Source organism: Silurus aristotelis (assembly GCF_946808225.1).
Source record: "Silurus aristotelis genome assembly, chromosome: 26".
NCBI classification, from domain to species: Eukaryota; Metazoa; Chordata; class Actinopteri; order Siluriformes; family Siluridae; genus Silurus; species Silurus aristotelis.
This window is the reverse complement of record NC_139599.1, coordinates 16,836,743-16,856,742: the sequence shown is the minus strand read 5'-3', so window position 1 is coordinate 16,856,742 and position 20,000 is coordinate 16,836,743. Positions and strand designations below refer to the sequence as shown.

Below are 20,000 nucleotides of genomic sequence, written 5' to 3'. Positions count from 1 at the left end.
AGATTAAAGAGTGTGTGTGTGTGTGTGTGTTTGTATACAGCCCAGGTTCCCAACCCTCATCCCTACCCTACCAAACACCTCAGATTATCACCTCGAAATGATTTTCAAAGCAAGTTGTTTTTTTTGCATAAAAATTCCACACAGTAATTCCCGGCTTTACCGCAGTTCGAATCTCGTGCCCCGGTTCATCACGGAATAATCTACATAATATACATAATCAAAATCTATTTTCGGTCTCTTGTGGACCAAAACACTTATAGGGAATTGTTTTTATGGAGTTTTATGTTGAAATAATGAAATTTACTGATAAAAATATAATTATTAATTATACAATGAAGTAAAATGTTAATACAGTACAGTATTGTAAATATAAAACTGTTTTAGAATGTAAACGGCGATAAACAGGGGATTACTGTCATTTAAACCCTGGTTTCCAAATTATTGGCATCCGTACACTTACAGAGGATCTCCATCTTCTCCTTTTATTGCAGAATCAGTCAGGTCTCCATGATCTTCTTAATGCATCATCTCCTTCGTATATTTTATTCACTATCCACTTCAAAATCAGCCTATAGATATTAAACCCGATTCAAATCGGAACATTTTGTCTGAAATCTGATGGTGAAGATTTTGTTTTGATGGATGTTTGGTGAAAAATGGAACAAAATGATGGAGATCATTGAATTTTTATGCAAAAACAAAAAAAAAAATCATTTTCTCTCATTCTGAATCGGGGTCACTTTAATAAAGGGTGCAAATATTTTAGCTGGTAGATAAGGAGCAGGTTTGGGTGGACGGGCGGAGTTATTGAGGGGGCGGGGTGGGGCGTGTCTCTTACAGAAGTCGCTGTGCCGTCGCTGGCGGTGGTAAGTGGAGGCGCTGCGCTGCGTCTTGCTGTGGGAGGAAGAGGAGGAGGAGGACGAAGAGGCGGCGGCGGCGGCGGTGGACGAGTGTTTGTTGGTTCCGTTGGTGACAGGGCTCGGCCTCACTCTCGGCAACGTCATGCTGCCGCTCACACGTGACTCCGTGCCGTCCTGCACACACGACCACAGACATCAGTTAAAAAACTAATGCTAAAACAGCAACCTGAATCCAGACTCCAGTGTGTGTCAGAGTGTAAGAATGCGTGTGTGTGTGTGTGTGTGTGTGTGTGTGTGTGTATAAAACCTCAGTCTTCAGCCCCAGGAGAAGGTAAGTCGCAGTGACTTCATTGTATTTCTGATTGAGTAACGCATCTTTGATGTCCTCTGTAGTGAACCCCATCCCAACCATCACCTCTGAGAAGAGAAAAAAAAGAAAGAAAGTGGGCGTGTGAGATATTCCTGCTGCTCAGAGACTCCGATTAAGAGATTAACAAGCTAAATCCAAACACCCCTCCTGTTTTAAACCTATACTGGTCTACTTTTGGTTTAAAAAGGTTTATTTTTAAATAAATTTGGTTTATAAAAGATTTTTTCTTCTGCCCTAAAACATTCAAACAGAAGAATTAATAAAAGTGTTAGCAGGAGCCAAAAATGGTGGTCGATGGTTAATTATCTCTCTTCTGAAGCTCAAAATCAGGTATCACACGTATGTGTGTGTGTGTGTGTGTGTGTGTGTGTGTGTGTGTGTGTGTGTGTTTGATGGTGGACAGTAAGGAAGTAAATGTAATTTGTTATTGTACTTAAGAAGCTTTTTTGTACTGAAGTGTTTTCATTTGAGGAGACTTTTACTGTTACTTCACTACATTTCAAAGTCAATTATCTCATTTTTTACTCAACTACATTTTGCAAAATCAGTTGTTGAGTTTTTTTATGAGTGGATAAAAGCGCGCTCTGTTTTACACGTGTTCTGATCGGCGGCTTGGTGCATCTGCTGATCATGAATTTGCGAATTACGTCCACCACTGGGCTGGTGTGTGTGAGCTCACCGATGCGGCTGGGGTCACTGAAGTCCTCTGGCGGCTCCACATGAGGCTTCAGCTCGTCGCTATCGTACCCTGTGTTCATCCACTTGTCCTTCATGACTTGCTGTGGAGCGACAGTAAAGGGGTCCAAGCACTGAGTTGAAGGTAACCAGGATACCTGAATTGTATGTGTGTGTGTGTGTTTGTGTATGTGTGTGTTTGTTTGTGTACCTCCAGTGTGCATCGTTTGCTGGGGTTCAGCACAAGAAACCTACGCAGAATCCCCTCACAGTCAGTGGACATGTAAAAGGGCACTCGATACTTCCCTCTAAGCACACGCTCACGCAGCTCCTGCAACACACACACACACACACACACACACACACACACACACACGGTAACATGGTATGGTAACATCTGGTAGAAAAACAATACTTTTGCACACATAGTATTTATATATATATATGAAAACTTGCACTCAGGCCTTGCCCCCTGACCTTGAGGTTCTGTCCGTCGAAGGGCAGCGAGCCACTAACCAGCGTGTACAGGATGACCCCCAGACTCCAAATGTCCACCTCGGGGCCGTCGTATTTTTTGCCCTGGAACAGTTCGGGTGCGGCATAGGGCGGGCTGCCGCAGAACGTGTCCAGCTTATTCCCCAGCGTGAACTCGTTACTGAAACCAAAATCTGCTATCTTGATGTTGGAGTCGGCGTCCAGCAACAGGTTCTCCGCCTGCAGAGGAAGCGAGAGAGAAAGAACGAAAGGCAGAACGGTAGCTAGAAAGTGAAATACTGAGTAAAAAGAAAAGTAGTTTGAGTGAAAGAGAAGGAAACTTGAAATATTAAGCAGATTAGAATTAAGATATAAATTAGCATCATTATTAAGCTAGCTCGTTAGTGCGTTGTTGCATTTCCTGAACTAAGCCACATTAGCTAGATAATACCAGCTACTTCACAGTGGATCTAATCACAATACAAGCCAAGTCGCTAGCTAGCATGAATTTACTGTGTCGCCAGCAAGCCGGCTATGACCTGAACAGTCCCATTACACGTTTTGCTAAATTAGGACTTCCCTCTGTCACTGCAGAGCAAATACATTTAAACCGCTCTAAGCAAACGTCTCGTTCTGATGTTACAGTCTGCGGTTCTCACCTTCAGATCCCTGTGGACGATGTTCTTCTGGTGACAGTAATGAACAGCTGATACGATCTGCACACAAAAAAATGGTGTTCATCATATTTCCACAGTGACATGAAATCCTGGATTCCGATTGGTCAGACAGTAGTTATAATCATTTATTGATTTATATTAATGTTCTCGTTATTGTTTCTATGGTAACGGCTCGTTCACAGGGACTGTATTATACAGTGTTTTATTCGTCAGATTAGAAACGTGTAGGAACCAGAGGAGGCGTAAACTCACTCACCTGTCTGAATTTGGCCCTCGCTTCAACCTCCTTCATTCTCCCGTGAGACACCAGGTAGTCAAACACCTCACCTGATGAAACAGAGGTTTAATATCAGTGAATTTCAGTAATTATCCTCACAGATGAGAAACACACGCATCTCAGCCGTGCGCAGACCCGAAATAAGTCCTTGACGAAGGTGTAAATGTTCAGACGGTATTATGAAGGTGAAAAGAGGGACGTGTGGTTTCAGACGCTCACCTCCGCTAGCGTACTCCATGACCAGGTACAGCGTTTTCTCCGTCTCGATCACCTCAAACAGTTGCACTGTAATGTGACAAAAACATTAGCCATCATAGTGCATTAACACAGAAACCACAGAACACAGAGAAACGTATTAATCACTCAAATCACGAAGACACTGCAGGGGGGGGGGGGGTGTAGAGAAGGGAAGTGAGAGGAGGAGGGAGAGACAGACAGACGGACAGACGAATAGAGAAAAATGAACTTATCTTATAGACAGATAATTAGACAGACAGCTTGGGAAGGAAAAGCTGGCAGACAGACGGACATGCAGATAGATAGATAGATAGATAGATAGATAGATAGATAGATAGATAGATAGATAGATAGATAGATAGATAGATAGATAGATAGATAGATAGATAGATAGATAGATAGATAGATAGATAGATAGATAGATAGATAGATAGATAGATAGACAGACAGACAGACAGACAGACAGACAGGCAGGCAGACAGGCAGGCAGACAGGCAGACAGGCAGGCAGACAGAAAAATAGACACAGAAATATAGACAGAGACACTTATACAGACAGACAGACAGTTAAACAGACGGACATCTGTACAGACATAGACACTTATAAACAGATAAAAATACAGTTAGGCAGAAAGACAAACACTTAGAGACAGACAAACAAACAATTAGATAGACAGAGAGACACAGACAGATAGAGACAGTGATAAACAGATAGACACAAACAGCTCGACAGAATAAGAGAGATATTGATAGGCAAACAGACAGCGATAGAGAGACAGAGACATTAATAGACAGACAGACAGACAGAGACACTGATAGACAGACAGACAGAGACACTGATAGACAGGTAGGGAGATACACTTAAACACACAGTTAGACAAATATAGATAGACATACAGAGACAAACAAATTGAGAGAGAGTGTAACTGACTAAATGATAGACAGACACGTACTATAGTTAGATAGACAAATACATACAGAAACAATTAGATATAAGTGTGTCCAAGTTTTATGCTGTGTGTGTGTGTGTGTGTGTGTGTGTGTGTGTGTGTGTGTGTTTGTGTGTGTGTGTGTGTTACCTATGTTGGGGTGACGAAGAGCCTTCATGATCCGCACCTCACGAAATAGCTGCAAAAAATTGCAGGAACATGGTGAGAAGACACAGACGCACACACACACACACACACACACACACACACACACACACACACACACACACACACACACACATATATACACACACACACACACACACACACGCACACGCACATTTACACATATGCATACACACACACACACACACACACACACACACACACACATATACACACACTTTTAGGGAAGAAAACAGGAATTTGAGGCTCAATTAGCAAAGGTGCCCCATGCAACTGCACATTAGCTGATTTGTGTGCACACACACTCTCTCTCACACACACACACACACACACACACACACACACACACACACACACACACACACACACAGGAAAAGAAAGAACACATTTTGTTCCACTCCTCCTCCTCCCTCCTCACTTATCCTCAGGCAGGATCCTATAGATCGGCCCTGTTGCCATGGAAACCCCTGCGAGGAGCCGAAGCGCTGGTCCAGCTGAGTCGGGGGGATGATGGGATACGTGTGCAGCAGTCAGGAAGCCACAACACAAACACGGAGGGAACAAACCTAGCAGCTACGCCATGCTGGAGGACATTCATCTGCACCAGATAGTTAATTAAACGGTTTCCTCCCCCGAAGAATTCTGGGAAATTTATTTAATGACTCGTTTAATTGGTCATATCTCAGCTGATTCCCCAGAGGCCACGCCCACTTTCGGGGTGACAGACAGAAGGCTTAGTGGTTAATGTATTGTACATTGGAGGTGACGATCTCGATTTCAAATCCCAGCCACACCATTTTGGGCCCCTAAACAAGGCCCTTCACCCCATAGCTACTCAGCGGTGTTAATGAGGTAAATGTAAGTCACTCAGCATAAGTGCGTCTGCCAAATGCTGTAAATGTAAATTTCTGCTTCTGGGTCGTTTTTGCTGTCCAACATTCCAAGTTTTGCTGAACTGTGTGTAAACTTGTTCGGAAAACTGGCTCAGGACGCCGTCGCCTTCGGTCATAAACACTTTACCAGCTTGGGGTGTTCTGCTCAGAGTAAAAAGATCATTTAATCAATAAGTATTTCAGTGTTTCATGGATTAGCCGCACTTATTCCCTTCCAGTGGATGCCGCCTCACGGCAAATCGGGTGGCCATCTTGGTTTCGGTGCTTGGTTCTGATATGCTAATCGGCACCAGCTAATCTGCAGGCTTGCGTATCAGTGCATCGGCAAAAATACATTTACAGACGTGCTATTTTGTGTGTGTGTGTGTGTGTGTGTGTGTGTGTGTTACATGGGGCTCAGATTGAGACACTGAGGGGGAGTTGGGGCCTGTGGAGGACTGCAGCTGTCAACCTCTTATCTCCAACACCACAAACACACACACACACACACACACACACACACACACACACACACACACACACACACACACACACACACACACTTGTTTCCATGGCATCAGTCTCTCAGACATTTGAAGATAATCGCTATTTAGGCTTGAAAAGGATACAATTTTCTGTACACTTTTCTAACCACGAGCTTCAGAATGCTGCAGGATGCAATCTGATTGGCTCTCAGCACCGCCTGCTTCTCCAGCACACAATACACAACTTTGAACACTACACATGACCACTTTAAAGTAAGGTATAGTAAAAGTCTTTAAAAATGATTACATCTTTTTATTTTTGTTTGTTTGCTGACAGAAAAATTGTCCTTCTGTCATTGGTGATCCGACATGTCAATCAAAAGGCCTCCTCCTGTAAACATATGCTACTCATTTATGAATGAAATAATGAACCAAAAAACCTTCTCTAGTGAAGGTCTGAAGATCAAATCGCAGAAAAAAAGAAATATTATGGTTATTGTGTTGCCGTGGTTTCATGGTTTATCATAGTGCGAGGATTGGTATTGGGTATAGTTTCAGGATTGTATTGGAAATAGCATGAGGATTGAAATTGGGATAGTCTGGGGTTTAGTAATAGAGATAGCTTGAGAACTGGTATTAGCAAAATTTTGGAGATTGCTTTTGGGGAAAGTTTGAGGATTAGTTATGAGGATAGTTTGGGGTTTATTATTGTGGAAAGCTTGAGGACTGGCAATGAGGATAGTTTAAGGATTGGCACTGGGAAAAGCTTGAGGATTGGTATCAGTGATCGCTTGAAGATTGGGAATTTTTTTTTTATGGCAGTCACATGCATGCCTGAACTCCACGTGTATTACAGTGTGAAAGAATGTTTTCCGTACGACATTTCAGTTCGTCCATCATTAAATGCGGGACGTGTGCTTTGCTTTCTGCATCACCGTGACTGCCGGCATCCTTCTAAGAGTCCCGAGGCGACATAAAAAACGTGATTTATTAGCGGACAGTTTTGCAGCAGACGACTTGCAGGGCATAAATCAGGGGCTGAGCAAACATGATGCGATCATGATGGAATCTTCCAGCAAGGTTAGCGCAGATGTGCTGCGGCTGATTACTGCTGTTCATTAACTCCAAACTCGGTGCAGAGGCAGCAGCTCGCTGGGCATTGCGTCAACTCTCTCTCTCTCTCTCTCTCTCTCTCTCTCTCTCTCTCTCTCTCTTTCTCTCTCTCTCTCTCTCTCTCTGGACTGTTCTACACTATGGAGAAACGTCAGGTCAGCGGGTTGTCAGAAGTACCTCCAATGACAAGCACAGCACCATGGAAAGACAGTCATTTGTCTGCTGTAATTTGTAAAAAAAATGATTTGACCTGCACAAATACACATTCACACACACTTTCATTGCAAGTCCTAAACCCCAAAGCTAACTAGATAACAGTAAGTTTAGCTAGATATGTATCACACCACATTGAGGTTCATATCCCTAACTTTTATGTTCTGTTTATCCATTACTCAGGTAGCTAATAATGCTAACTAGGTTGACTACGTAGAAATGAACACGATTAAAGAGATAGCATTTAGAGATTCAGTGTAGCCGTTAGTTTAGCATTAGCACAGTGTGAATGGACTATGACAAAGCTTCTAATTCCCAGGCGCTCTGTGTGTGTGTGTGTGTGTGTGTGTGTGTGTGTGTGTGTGTGTGTGTGTGTGTGTGTGTGGTGTGAGCTAATGCAGGCCCCAGCTCATCCATTGGGAGGAAGATGAGTCACAGAGCAAGCTACAATGAACAAAGCCACGGATGACTAGAATAATACACCATCCATCCATCTATTGTCGATCCATTTATAAACCCTCTCTGTACCCATTCATCTGTCCAAGTGTCAATGCCTTCAGCTGTCCATCCACCCATCTGTGGATCTGTCCATCATCCAACATCTGTCTATTCAGCTATTATTATTTTGTCCATCCATCCATCCATCTATCCATCCAACCATCCATCCATTCATTCATTCATTCATTCATTCATTCATTAATTCATTCATTCAGTCATTTATTTGTTCATTCATTCAATCATTCATCCATCCATCTGCCTATCCATGCAGGCATCTATCCATCTGGTAAATCTATCCATATTTCTGTCAACCATCCATCCATTTGTCATCTGTCTATTTTGTTCATCTATTTAATCAACTGGCAATTGGTCTGTCCATCCATCCACTCTATCCATCCATATGTCTTTCCATTTAGCAGTTGGTCCTTGGATCCATCTACATGTCTAACTTCCCATTCTTTCATCACTCTATTCACTTGTCTCACAATTAACCCATTTTTTCATCCACCAATCCATCAGTCATCCATTTGTAGACCTTCTGTAGACCATCCAACTTTTTCCTTCCAACATTTGCTGCTACACTTCACAGACTTCACAGATCACCCTCCATCTCAACCACCAGACCATCTCTACCTCTCTGACTGAGCTAGTGTCTGGTTTGCTAGCCATTACTAGCTATTACTTACACAGCACATCTTGTCAACCCTCGGTTGTGAATATATTTCAATTCTGTCCATCTTAATTTTATAGCATAGCACAGAAGAACAGCGTGATGACCAAACGACGTCATGCTCCTTTGCACAGAATCAGTGCTCGATACATTTACAGCGTAAAGTGTATTTACTGTATCTAGTAAATCTCATCGCTTCACGTCACCAGTAATCTGCTCTCAAAACTGGTATCAAAATTTCCCCACACTATGGCATTGACTGTAGACTGGGGCTCATTATTCAGTTAGCTTCATGTCCTAAAAGCTAACGTTATGCACCACAGTGGCTTGCTTACCTTTTGCAGGCTGGTCGGGTTCAGCTGAGTCTTGTCAATTATCTTTATTGCAACCTGAAATAGGTACAAATAAGTATGATTAGTTTTTGAACATGATTAAGCTCAGTGTAACAAAAAAAACTTCATGTTGCTAAAACATCAACATAAAACATCTCGGCCTTAATCTTTCATTTGGGACTCAGTGGGATTCAGTGTCCCATGTAACCATGAGGAAAACTGCATTGTGTAGTTGTGTTACAGAAGCAGCCATCTTGAAAAACCACAGCTTCAGAGAATACGTGTGCAATTTATACGCTCCCCAAAAAAAGCGTAATTTCCTCTCTGAACTTTTGACGTTTTTCCCTAGACGAAAGATGTGAATTATCGGCTATATTTGGAGGAACTTATAAAAAAAGCGTGTCCCTTTGATTGCCAAGTCTCCTTTTAAAGCTATTTTCGACTTAGCGCACCGCAGGAACGTAAGCGCCTGCCAACAAGCTGTGGAGAAATATGGCATTGTTCTAAAAACCACACGATTCATACAATAAGGGCGACGTGCCCAAGAATAAGTGCGTCTTCTTGTTTTCGTGGCTCGTCTCAGATTTCCAGATGAACAACACGTTTCTCCTTGCACTTGTGCCGCCCGGGTGTGCCGCGACTTCACACGCTCGCGTCCGGTGACAAATCTGTCCGAGTGTGAAGTCAGTCGCAGGTCTGAAATGTCTGATTCACACCCATTCAGCTTTCTCTCCGTCTGGTTTGATCAGTTTTTGTTTTTTTACTGCAGCCTTATGGACTGAACTAGTTGCTGTATATCATTTTTATACGACGGTCCTAGAAAGCTAGTTTGCTAATATTAAGCACATAGATTGATGAGTAAGTTAGCTAATATTACATAGTTTATTCTGTATCTAGCATGCTAGGCTAATTGGATTCAGTTTACTCCAGTAACCAGTGTAAAGATCATGCTAGTGAGGAAGTTTAAAAGTAGGTGATTTTATTGAATTATAAAGTTTTAAAGTAGCTTAAATGTAGCTAAAATAAAAACAGCGAGCTACCAACAACTTTGAAACTGCTGGACTGATCCAAACTAACAAAATTCAGAACCGATGTTTGAGAGCATCACTGTAGAGTAAAGCAAAGCTTGTAGGACGTGTTTAAGGGACATGATTTGGGACAGAGCCGTGCTCTCACCTCTCGGCCGGTAAGGACGTGGCGAGCAAGTTTCACTTTGGCGAAGTTGCCCTTGCCGATGGTTTTGAGGAGCCGGTAGTTGCCGATGTGCGGGTCGTCCGGGCACGAGGGCACGGAGTTGCGACAGCGTGCACCGAGGGAACGACTCGACACGCTGGTGCCTTTCTCTGAACGGCTCGCCACCAGGGACGCATGCTACGTGTGGACCAGATGACAAAAATCAACACAATTAGATTACAAAAGCACAAGTATGACAAATGCACAATTTTCTTTTTTTTTCAAATACCACACTTCACATTTACATTATTTACATCGTAAAATCAAACAACGACTTGAATTATACAGTGTACAAAACTAGTAAGATGCTACCTAACCTGCAAACTGCTAGTCATTGTTAATTAGCCGGTTTATAGTGTTTTCTGAAACAAACATGGACTGAAAGATCAACTACACCAGAAAAATCGAAGAACAGCAAGTTCGCTAGTGACGTAACGCTGATTAGCGTTCTCTTCGCTTCGCTATTGATGATTAAAAAATCTCAAATTTGACTTAAGCCCCGCCCCTTACATACCAACACATGACAGTTCAACATCAAAATAAAAATGTACACAGATATTAAAATAGGACAAAGCTGAGAAACCACGCACACACACACACACACACACACACACACACACACACACACACACCAGGCCTGATGTGTTAATGCATTATTCTATTCAGCCTAAGTGATATTGATGATCAGATTAATTATGGTATTGATTAGCTGGGCTTTGGCAACAAAAAAAAAAAAGCATGAGCAGATAGAGACAGATGATATTCCATTAAGGGTATAGCGTAATAAATAAAATACGCGTTGCTGATTTTTTTCCTCTAAAAATGTGCCACTTTACAACAACCTGAAAGTAAACAGCAGCTGTAAACTTGTGGAATATTTATGTGACTGTGTGAGTGTAGCATAACAGACATTTTTGGAAAACGCAAAACAATAGAAATGTGTAAAAAGCTAATATTTGTCGAGGTATTCATTCGGAGACTTTGCATCCAGTGACTCAATGCTCCTTTGTGTTGCTTTGAACACAGAAACATTATGAACATTCTAAAAGCATGAAAACAGAGAAACGAGTGGAATGCGTTCTGACACCAGAACACAACACATACACAACACATTCTGAATTCACTCCACTGCAACACCATGAGGGTGAGGGGAGATCTGTCTCTCTCACACACACACACAAACACACACACACACACACACACACACACACACACACACACACACACAATACCCACCATCTGTGCCACGCTACACACAGTCACATGATCACAGAATAACAACAACGAGATAAGGAAAGAGAAAAAGACAGAAGAGGATAAAGGGAATCTAATGATTTAATATCTGGATTAACATAATTAGATTACGTGCTTTACTGTCTTTATCCACTCACTTGGTTTTCACTCACACTGTAGTCTGGCACACTGTCACTAACTCTTTTACCAATAATTGATTTCTTTAATAATACACCATCACCTAACCCTGTACACCATCACTAACCCATTCAAAACATCACTTAACCCTCTTAACTATCACTAACCCCTCTACACCATCACGTAACCCCTCTACACCATCACTAACCCCTCTACAGCATCATTTAACCCCTCTACACCATCACTAATCCCTCTATACCATCACTTAACCCCTCTACACCATCACCTAACCCCTCTACACCATCACTAACCCCTCTACACCATCACTAACCCCTCTACACGATTACTAACCCCTCTACAGCATCATTTAACACCTCTACACCATCATTAACCCCTCTACACCATCACTTAACCCCTCTACACCATCACTAACCCCTCTACACCATCACTTAACCCCTCTACACCATCACTAACCCCTCTACACCATCACTTAACCCCTCTACACCATCACTAACCCCTCTACACCATCACTTAACCCCTCTACACCATCACTAACCCCTCTACACCATCATTTAACCCCTCTACACCATCACTTAACCCCTCTACACCATCACTAACCCCTCTACACCATCACTAACCCCTCTACACCATCACTTAACCCCTCTACACCATCACTAACCCCTCTACACCATCACTAACCCCTCTACACCATCACTAACCCCTCTACACCATCACTTAACCCCTCTACACCATCACTAACCCCTCTACACCATCACTTAACCCCTCTACACCATCACTAACCCCTCTACACCATCACTTAACCCCTCTACACCATCACTAACCCCTCTACACCATCACTTAACCCCTCTACACCATCACTAACCCCTCTACACCATCACTTAACCCCTCTACACCATCACTTAACCCCTCTACACCATCACTAACCCCTCTACACCATCAATTAACCCCTCTACACCATCACTTAACCCCTCTACACCATCACTTAACCCCTCTACACCATCACTAACCCCTCTACACCATCACTTAACCCCTCTACACCATCACTAACCCCTCTACACCATCACTTAACCCCTCTACACCATCACTAACCCCTCTACACCATCACTTAACCCCTCTACACCATCACTTAACCCCTCTACACCATCACTTAACCCCTCTACACCATCACTAACCCCTCTACACCATCACTTAACCCCTCTACACCATCACTTAACCCCTCTACACCTTCACCAACCCCTAACATCTTCCCACATTACATGCTAGCTTCTGCATTAACCCCTAACACACACACACACACACACACACACACACACACACACACACACACACACACACACACACACACACACACAAACAACTTTACTGACCTTGTTAGAACAGCAAGGAAAATCACCCTAAGGTGTGTGAGATTAGGGCTTAGTGAACTAATCTGCAGTCATTAATCATTCACACTAGCACAGTCACAGGTCTGGAACACACCTGACTCAGCTCATAGTAAACTCTTACAGCAGGACCACGAGCCAGAAGCGTCCCGTTACTAATTCACCACAGGAGTCTCGGGCAAGCATGAAATATGTATTTAATAGAGACTATTAACTGATTAATATTCCATAAGGCAAACAAAATACAAAGAACATTTCACAGTGTATACGCTGCTAGCAAACGTAACAAGGTCATACGCTAAATCACACAATTAGTATCGAGTTTGTGTGACAAATATTTATATCTGTAGCTTAACTATATTTAAACCTGAAGTGGGTGACAGACTTACATTTAAACCACCCTGACCAGGCAGGTACTAATGATGACCTCCATAAGGTATTATAATAACAATTAATATTATTCCGGACATACCATTCTTCTTCTTCTTCTTCCACATTTACCCCATCCCTGTTCTTACCCCCAATCTGGAGAATTGCTGCACTAGATTTAGATCGTCACTGTGGTCTCCAAAGATAGAGAACTGAGAGCCACTGTTTTATCTCGCTCCCAATACCCCAGCTTTATACCACACAAACAATAGGGTTCCCTACCAGGGCCGCCCCAAGAGAGGGAAACACTGAATGATTCAACAGGGAGTAGAGTAAGACTGGACCTTGAGAAATGTGTCTTAACACTTAGATTGGTAAAATGGGGTCAGCTGGATTTTTTTATTTTGGAGCCCACGATTACCAGATCCACTGTTTTGTCCATCTCCAATCTCTGCAGATGGACAGTGCTGCATAATTTCCCCGTTACATCTGCTACCATAAGCAAACCCTCCATGACTGAAACGAAGTGTCCCAGACCTGAATGTACCTGAAAGAGCTGTCGTTTTTCAGCACATTCCGAAGCTGTGGTTACCACACGCTATGTGATAAGAAATTCATAGAAGACATGGGGCTAACGAGAAGTTGTTCATAAGAAGATTCCACACCGACACCTCACTCCTGTCAAAAATACATTGTTACCTTACACACAACATGAACACCTCAATATATCAGAATTCCAGTTCGATTTGCTATTGATACTCAGGAATTATGGAGTGTGTGAAGTCGAACTACGTCTGCTATTTCTATTTTACCAAGACATTTAAGGAAAATGTTGCTATTCCTGACAACTGTGTCTTCTTTCCACTTACACTACAATTAATACGTTTCCATATGAAGCACACTGGCATCGGGCTACCTCGCTAAATCACTTATTAGCTAGCTTAGTAGCCAGAATATTTCTCAGCTGCCTAGAAACCCATGTTCTCTTGAATTTAACCTCATCAATGCGAATTGAGTTCGCCGTCTCACACCGCAAACGTAAAAAAACAAAAACAACATTTAAACACACCATTAGTTGTGACCACTAATTAGACTGAAATAGTAGCTAGCAAGAACACAGTGTTCTGCTTCTCAGTCAGAAGACAAAAAAAAACATTTCAACATGTCGTCATTGAGATTTCCGAACGATTAGCGTGAACAAATGTAATTTTATTGAATAACATACAATTTTGTCATAATAACCACAACCACATTCGAAAACAAGAAACTAAACCAAAAAAAAAAAGAAAAGAAAACTATGATTTGGAGTAGCTAGCTCACATCTGGAATCACATGTCTGGTTGTGTTTTGTGTCAATCCCACTGGATATTGAATAGCTACAAAAGGTTTCCGCTAGCTAGCTTGGTTGTACCGGTGCATTTTTATTGGCCTTCTCTTCAAAATCTATGGAGCTCAGTGCTTTAGAGCCCAAATAGTTATTTATACGTGTATTGTGCTTCAAACATCAAGATTTCTCAGAAGAAGAAAAGAAAGTAAGTAAAGAAGAAATGAAGCAGTCTGAGGTCATAATGAAACCAGTGGAATTGATTGACAGCTGGTCACGTGACTGTGTGCTGTAGTAGTAATAATTGAGGCTACTAAATGATTATTCTGGGACCAGAACAAATACTGAAACAGGGTATTAGTGTTAGTGTGTATTTTCTGCACTCCTGTAGAGTGTAGACACGCCATTCAGGACACAGCCGCGTTCCTCTCGGTCGCCATGGCTGCGTTCCAAGACCGCATACGTGTAGCGTCCTATATTGACATACTACTTAGTAGGCGAGTATGCAGCAGCTGGGCCGCGCGTCTGAACCGCCCCGGCGCATGGGGTAGCGCGAGAGTGGCCTCTGCGGTTTTGGAGCGCGGCCCGGATGAAAATAGGGGCCGCTCCTCGGGTACATCGTATTATTATTATTATTATTATTAATAATAATAACTATTAGTAGTATTTAATTGGTCGTTCAAACACACATTCAATTCAAAGATGCGTTATCCGTCATCATCATCATCATCATCATCATCATGTACCCATGTATAACCAGGATAACCAGAGGCCCATCACATTTGCGCGTCACATTAAAACACAATAAACACGATTAGGGCAGTAAGCGGAGTGCGCACCCGAGAGCGCGCGCGCACCGTGGGGTAATAATAATATGAACGTGCACTTACGTGATCCGAGCTCCGGTCGGTGGCAGATGGTAGCGCGGACCGAGAAGACATTTTTTCCCAATAACTGATTTCTTTTATTATAATAATTATTTAATATTTTATATCCCTGAGATTCCAACCGACTGGTGAATGAAGAAGAGGTGATGCGCGCTGTTCTGCTCCGACACCGGGGCCGCGGTGCAGGCCCCCTAACCGGCCCGACTGGAGCCCACCGGAAAGCCCGTCATGGCTCCGAGCACGCAGATTCCTTCCGTACCTTCTCAAAGCAGCCGCTTCTGGAAAGGAGGGGGAAAAGCCGGTGTTCTGAAACGCAAAATGGTGGTGGTGTGTGTGTGTGTGTGTGTGTGTGTGTGTGTGTAGGGGGGGGACTGATTATGATGATGATGATGATGAAGAGGATGGATGGATGGAGGGGGGGGGGGGGGGGGGGGGGGTGCCGCTAAAACACAACGACGCTGGGCCAGAGATCAGCAACGATTCCGAAGCATCTCACCATCACTACCATCATCATGATCATCACCACAGCCGCTACCCTCACCATCATCATCATCATCAGCACCGCCGCGCCGCCGCCGCCGCCCCCCGTCTCATCGCCGCTCCGCGCGCGACGCAAACAGCCCGCTCCCTGTTCTCGTCATCGTGCTCCAGGTTTCCTTTTCACACCAGGCTTCGGAGCGTTGCAGCTGAGGGTTAGAATAAAAAAAAAAAAAAAAAGAAAAAAAGAAAAACAAGTAACTACCGGAAGCTCTGTGCGTTTGGTTCGTCAGGAACCATCATTTCCGTGATTGATTAAAGCGCGTGTCTGATGATGATGATGATGAGGATGGGGATGATGAGGATGAGGATGCTCCTCAGTCCGGTAGTGCATCCGACGCTTTTGCGCGCGTGCTTCAAAACACACACACACACACACACACACACACACACACACACACACACACTCCTACCTTTCCCCATAAAATGTAAAAAACACATTTTAATACCCCCCCCCCCCTGTTCTGAGCACCGCCTCTGTATCATGATGATGTGGATTCACATTTCAGCTCAAAAGCTTTGTTCAATAATCAATCAGGTGTAAAGTCATAACCTCCTGGCAGAGGCAAACCCGTTCCACAGATCCAGCACCAGGTTTTCTGCTGAGCTCATCGATTCTCATTCAGCTCCCTCCCAGACACCAAACCAACCAGAGGGTTTCTTTCTTATTTTTTTACATTTATTTATTTATTTATTTATTTATTTATTTATTTATTTATTTATTTATTGTAAACTAGCTTCCTTAACATCTAACTGGGCAGATGAATAGTTTGGAAACTCTGAGATTTTATGTTCTTTGAGAGGCATATTTTAGTTTTTATGCAATGAACTTGGTAATATAACAGAATGAAGATTTCCTTTGACCAAACAAATCCAGACAGTTTGTTTCTCCAAACATTCAGTTGAAATACATTGCTGTGACTCTTATAAAATGTTCTTCACTGGTTGGAGATTTCTTGAATGATCCAGTTCATCCCAGAGCAGTTCAATAGGATTTAGGTGAGGAGACTGAGTAGGACATGCCATGATTAATGATCTAGACTGTAGCTTGGACGTATGATTCGGCTCATCGTCTTGCCCTATGGTTAAGTCAGTTCCAATGTACCGATGGACTCCAGTTCCAGAGTGGAGTCCAGGTGGAATTGCATTGCGTTGAAGTATGGAATGGGATCTGTGCTGGTTCTGGATCCCTTTCACTTTCCGGAATCATTTTCCAACCTTCCCTGCTCCAAAATAACCCCAAACCATTAAGCACCTTCATGTGTGAATGTGTGGGTAAAGCAGCCTGATCACATCTTCTCCACTGTTCTCCATCTTACACAAGTTCTTCTGTTAAATATATAAAAAATTCCCATTTGAACTCCACAGAACTTTATTCCACTTATTCATATAGCAAATATTGTGTCCCAGAGAAGACCAAGTGTTCACAAACGTTTAACTGGCTGTCTATCAAAAACACTATGCAGATGTTACAACAATAAACATTGTGACACTGCATTTGACTCACCTCCAAGATGTTAATGGAAATTTTATATTCTTGGTTTGTTCTTGAGAAGCTGGAGATCTAAATTCAATTAGATGTGATTATTTTTTCCTCTTTGCATTTAAAAAAAAAATTATTATTATAATACTACAATTGTACTTTTAGTTCCTTCGATTTCTGCCCCCTCAAGCAGAGGAAATGAGAATACAATATACGCAAGTCAGTGGGCTAACTTCTTTCAACCACACGAGGGCGCCAAAGTCTCATTTTACACGGAGTATACAGTACTTTGTGTATTTGGTGTGGTAATCCGTGCTTTTGGAAATAACTTCTACATTTATGTCTTATCAGTACTTCGGATATATTCCTAAAAGCTCCACACAGCCTTATTATATCATACGCAATGTAGGAACTTAGTCGTTTGAGATCCAGCCCCGGGTAAAGGTGTATTAACATTTTTAATGACCAAAAAGTTGGACAATACCATCATGAACAGAACTTTTGTTTGGTAGTATTTTTTTTAGATTTTAGGGAAAGAAATAGAAATTCCCCTCTCAAACTCGATTGATGCAATAACATTTACTACCGCTAGAGGTAGTCTTCTGCCTGTAATGTACCCTACTGCCTGATTCGTATTCTCTAAACACTGTGCAACCACGTGCGCTACTGATGATCTGGGCCTTTTAGGTTCCTTTATCTGAACAATTCGATTGCTCGACACAACTGTCGAGCAATTGTGGTCATTTCTCATAATAACTGGTCTTTTGTGGAAAAACACACAATATTAAATATCATCAATGACAGTGACTGAGTGGAAGAAAGTTCTGTGGAGTCCAACTGAGACATTTTTGTCTCTACGAGAAGAACTTATGTAAGATGGAGAACAGGAGAGAAGATGTGATCATGATGTGATCATGAAGATGTGACTCCCTCACTCACACATGGAGGTGGAAGTTTAATGGTTTGAGTTTGTTTTGGAGCAGGGAAGGTTCTGGAAAGTGAAAGGAATCCTGAACCAACACGAACATACTTCATACATACTTCAACATACACCTTGCATTCTGTCTGGACTGCGTCTCATTGGAAACGACTTCACAGCACAACAAGACGATGAGCCGAAGCATGTGTCCGAGCTCTGTAAGTGTTATTTAGAACGCAATCAGTCTGCTCTGAGATGAACTGGATCCAAGAGATTTCCATCTAGTGAAGAAGAACTTTGGCGAGTTTCACAAGAGGCATGGCAAAGTATTTGAGCCGAATGTTTGGAGAAACAAACTGTCCGGATGCCGAGAGTGTGTAACGCTCTTCTTCATGCTAAGGAATGATTTTTTTATTGAAAATAAAATAGAACATCTGGAATAGATTTGTTTGTTACCACCTTTTTTGTCACTTTTTTATCAGTCCGTCACTGCGAGCCAAATGAAATACTATATATTGCTAAAAAAGACACAAACACTATAATCAAGAGCCGGATTTGAACTCGGATACTCCAGGAACGACGTGTCCTGAATCCTCAGCTTCTGACAGCTACAGAAAATGTTTCTGAAAGGGAGAGAGGAATTATGTGATGGGAATGAGCTCGTTAGGCCAGGACCTCATTGCATTGTGTGTGTGCGTGTGTGTGTATTGTACCATAAGCGTGTATAGGCTTGTTGTCTTGAGCTTGCCCCGTGTCAGACCTTTGCTGCCCCTTTGCCTTTTCCTGCGACGCCTCTTCCTGATTGGCCGATGCGTGAAGCGAGACCCCGTTTGCGTAAACAGGCGGTTCTGGGTGCTGCTCAGGGCCAAAGGTCGGCCTCTCGCTGCCGTTCGTCAGCCTCTGCACTATTGTTTCATTCTCTCTCTCTGCGCTGGGCGAATCCTCCCCTCAGCAACCGCGCTGACACGCTTCCCTCCGAGCGCTGCCCAAGAGACGCTGTAAATTATCAGATTCTCAGCAACACGGTGACATGTTCTTGGATTGGACATGGGGTACAGTACACAGTGTGTGTATTTGTATAAGTGTGTGTGTGAGTGTTATTGGTTTTGTTTTGTTTGAAGACCTGGGGCTAACCTTCCTCCTACAACTTCGGGTTAAGGTTAGGGTCAGGAATTCGTCACGATGCGAAGCAGGGTCTGATCTCAAAGGAAGAGGCTACAAAAACATCACGGATGCACATGATTGACAAGTTCCAACGAGCTGCTTCATTTGGGAACATAAGTTAAAGACATTGTCCGCTGCAGTTGTGGAATGTATTAATTAATCCTGGTTCAATATAATGCATAGAATTATCCTATTCATAATTATACATTATTTCACAATTATGTATCTGACTGATTGCAGTGTGAGACCTGAGTGAACTATTTAAAGCTTAGAAAACAGTAAAATAAGCAAAAGGGTCTCGATTTACAGGTGCAAGAAATAAGAGTTAAACATCCTCAAGAAGCAACAAATTATACAGTCAATCAATGTCATTTCAGCATCCTAAATCAGTCTGTATCTTAAAGAGTGAGCCAGTGATGATGATGGTGAGAGACAAACTCCTT

General features: G+C 42.6%; 1 protein-coding gene across 7 annotated transcripts in view; it reads right to left on the bottom strand.

Moving 5' to 3' along the window:
- Window positions 1-16,378, bottom strand: part of mark4a (MAP/microtubule affinity-regulating kinase 4a) — a 22,895-nt gene extending 6,517 nt beyond the window's left edge. Inside the window, exons 1-13 of one of the 7 annotated variants that reach the window (XM_083532116.1) lie at window positions 15,990-16,378; window positions 15,458-15,732; window positions 10,044-10,238; window positions 8,871-8,924; window positions 4,649-4,697; window positions 3,553-3,618; window positions 3,313-3,383; window positions 3,039-3,095; window positions 2,383-2,619; window positions 2,117-2,236; window positions 1,910-2,009; window positions 1,168-1,277; window positions 839-1,034 (exon numbers count right to left, since the gene is read on the bottom strand). In XM_083532116.1, coding sequence (XP_083388242.1) covers window positions 839-1,034; window positions 1,168-1,277; window positions 1,910-2,009; window positions 2,117-2,236; window positions 2,383-2,619; window positions 3,039-3,095; window positions 3,313-3,383; window positions 3,553-3,618; window positions 4,649-4,697; window positions 8,871-8,924; window positions 10,044-10,238; window positions 15,458-15,508 — 1,306 coding nt within the window. In that variant the 5' untranslated portion in view covers window positions 15,509-15,732; window positions 15,990-16,378. Of the gene's footprint in view, window positions 1-838; window positions 1,035-1,167; window positions 1,278-1,909; window positions 2,010-2,116; window positions 2,237-2,382; window positions 2,620-3,038; window positions 3,096-3,312; window positions 3,384-3,552; window positions 3,619-4,648; window positions 4,698-5,102; window positions 5,281-6,119; window positions 6,285-8,870; window positions 8,925-10,043; window positions 10,239-15,457; window positions 15,733-15,950 lie in introns of those variants that run through there. The other 6 variants (XM_083532115.1, XM_083532114.1, XM_083532117.1 and 3 more) reach the window with 6 other exon arrangements.
- Window positions 16,379-20,000: the final 3,622 nt, after the last annotated feature.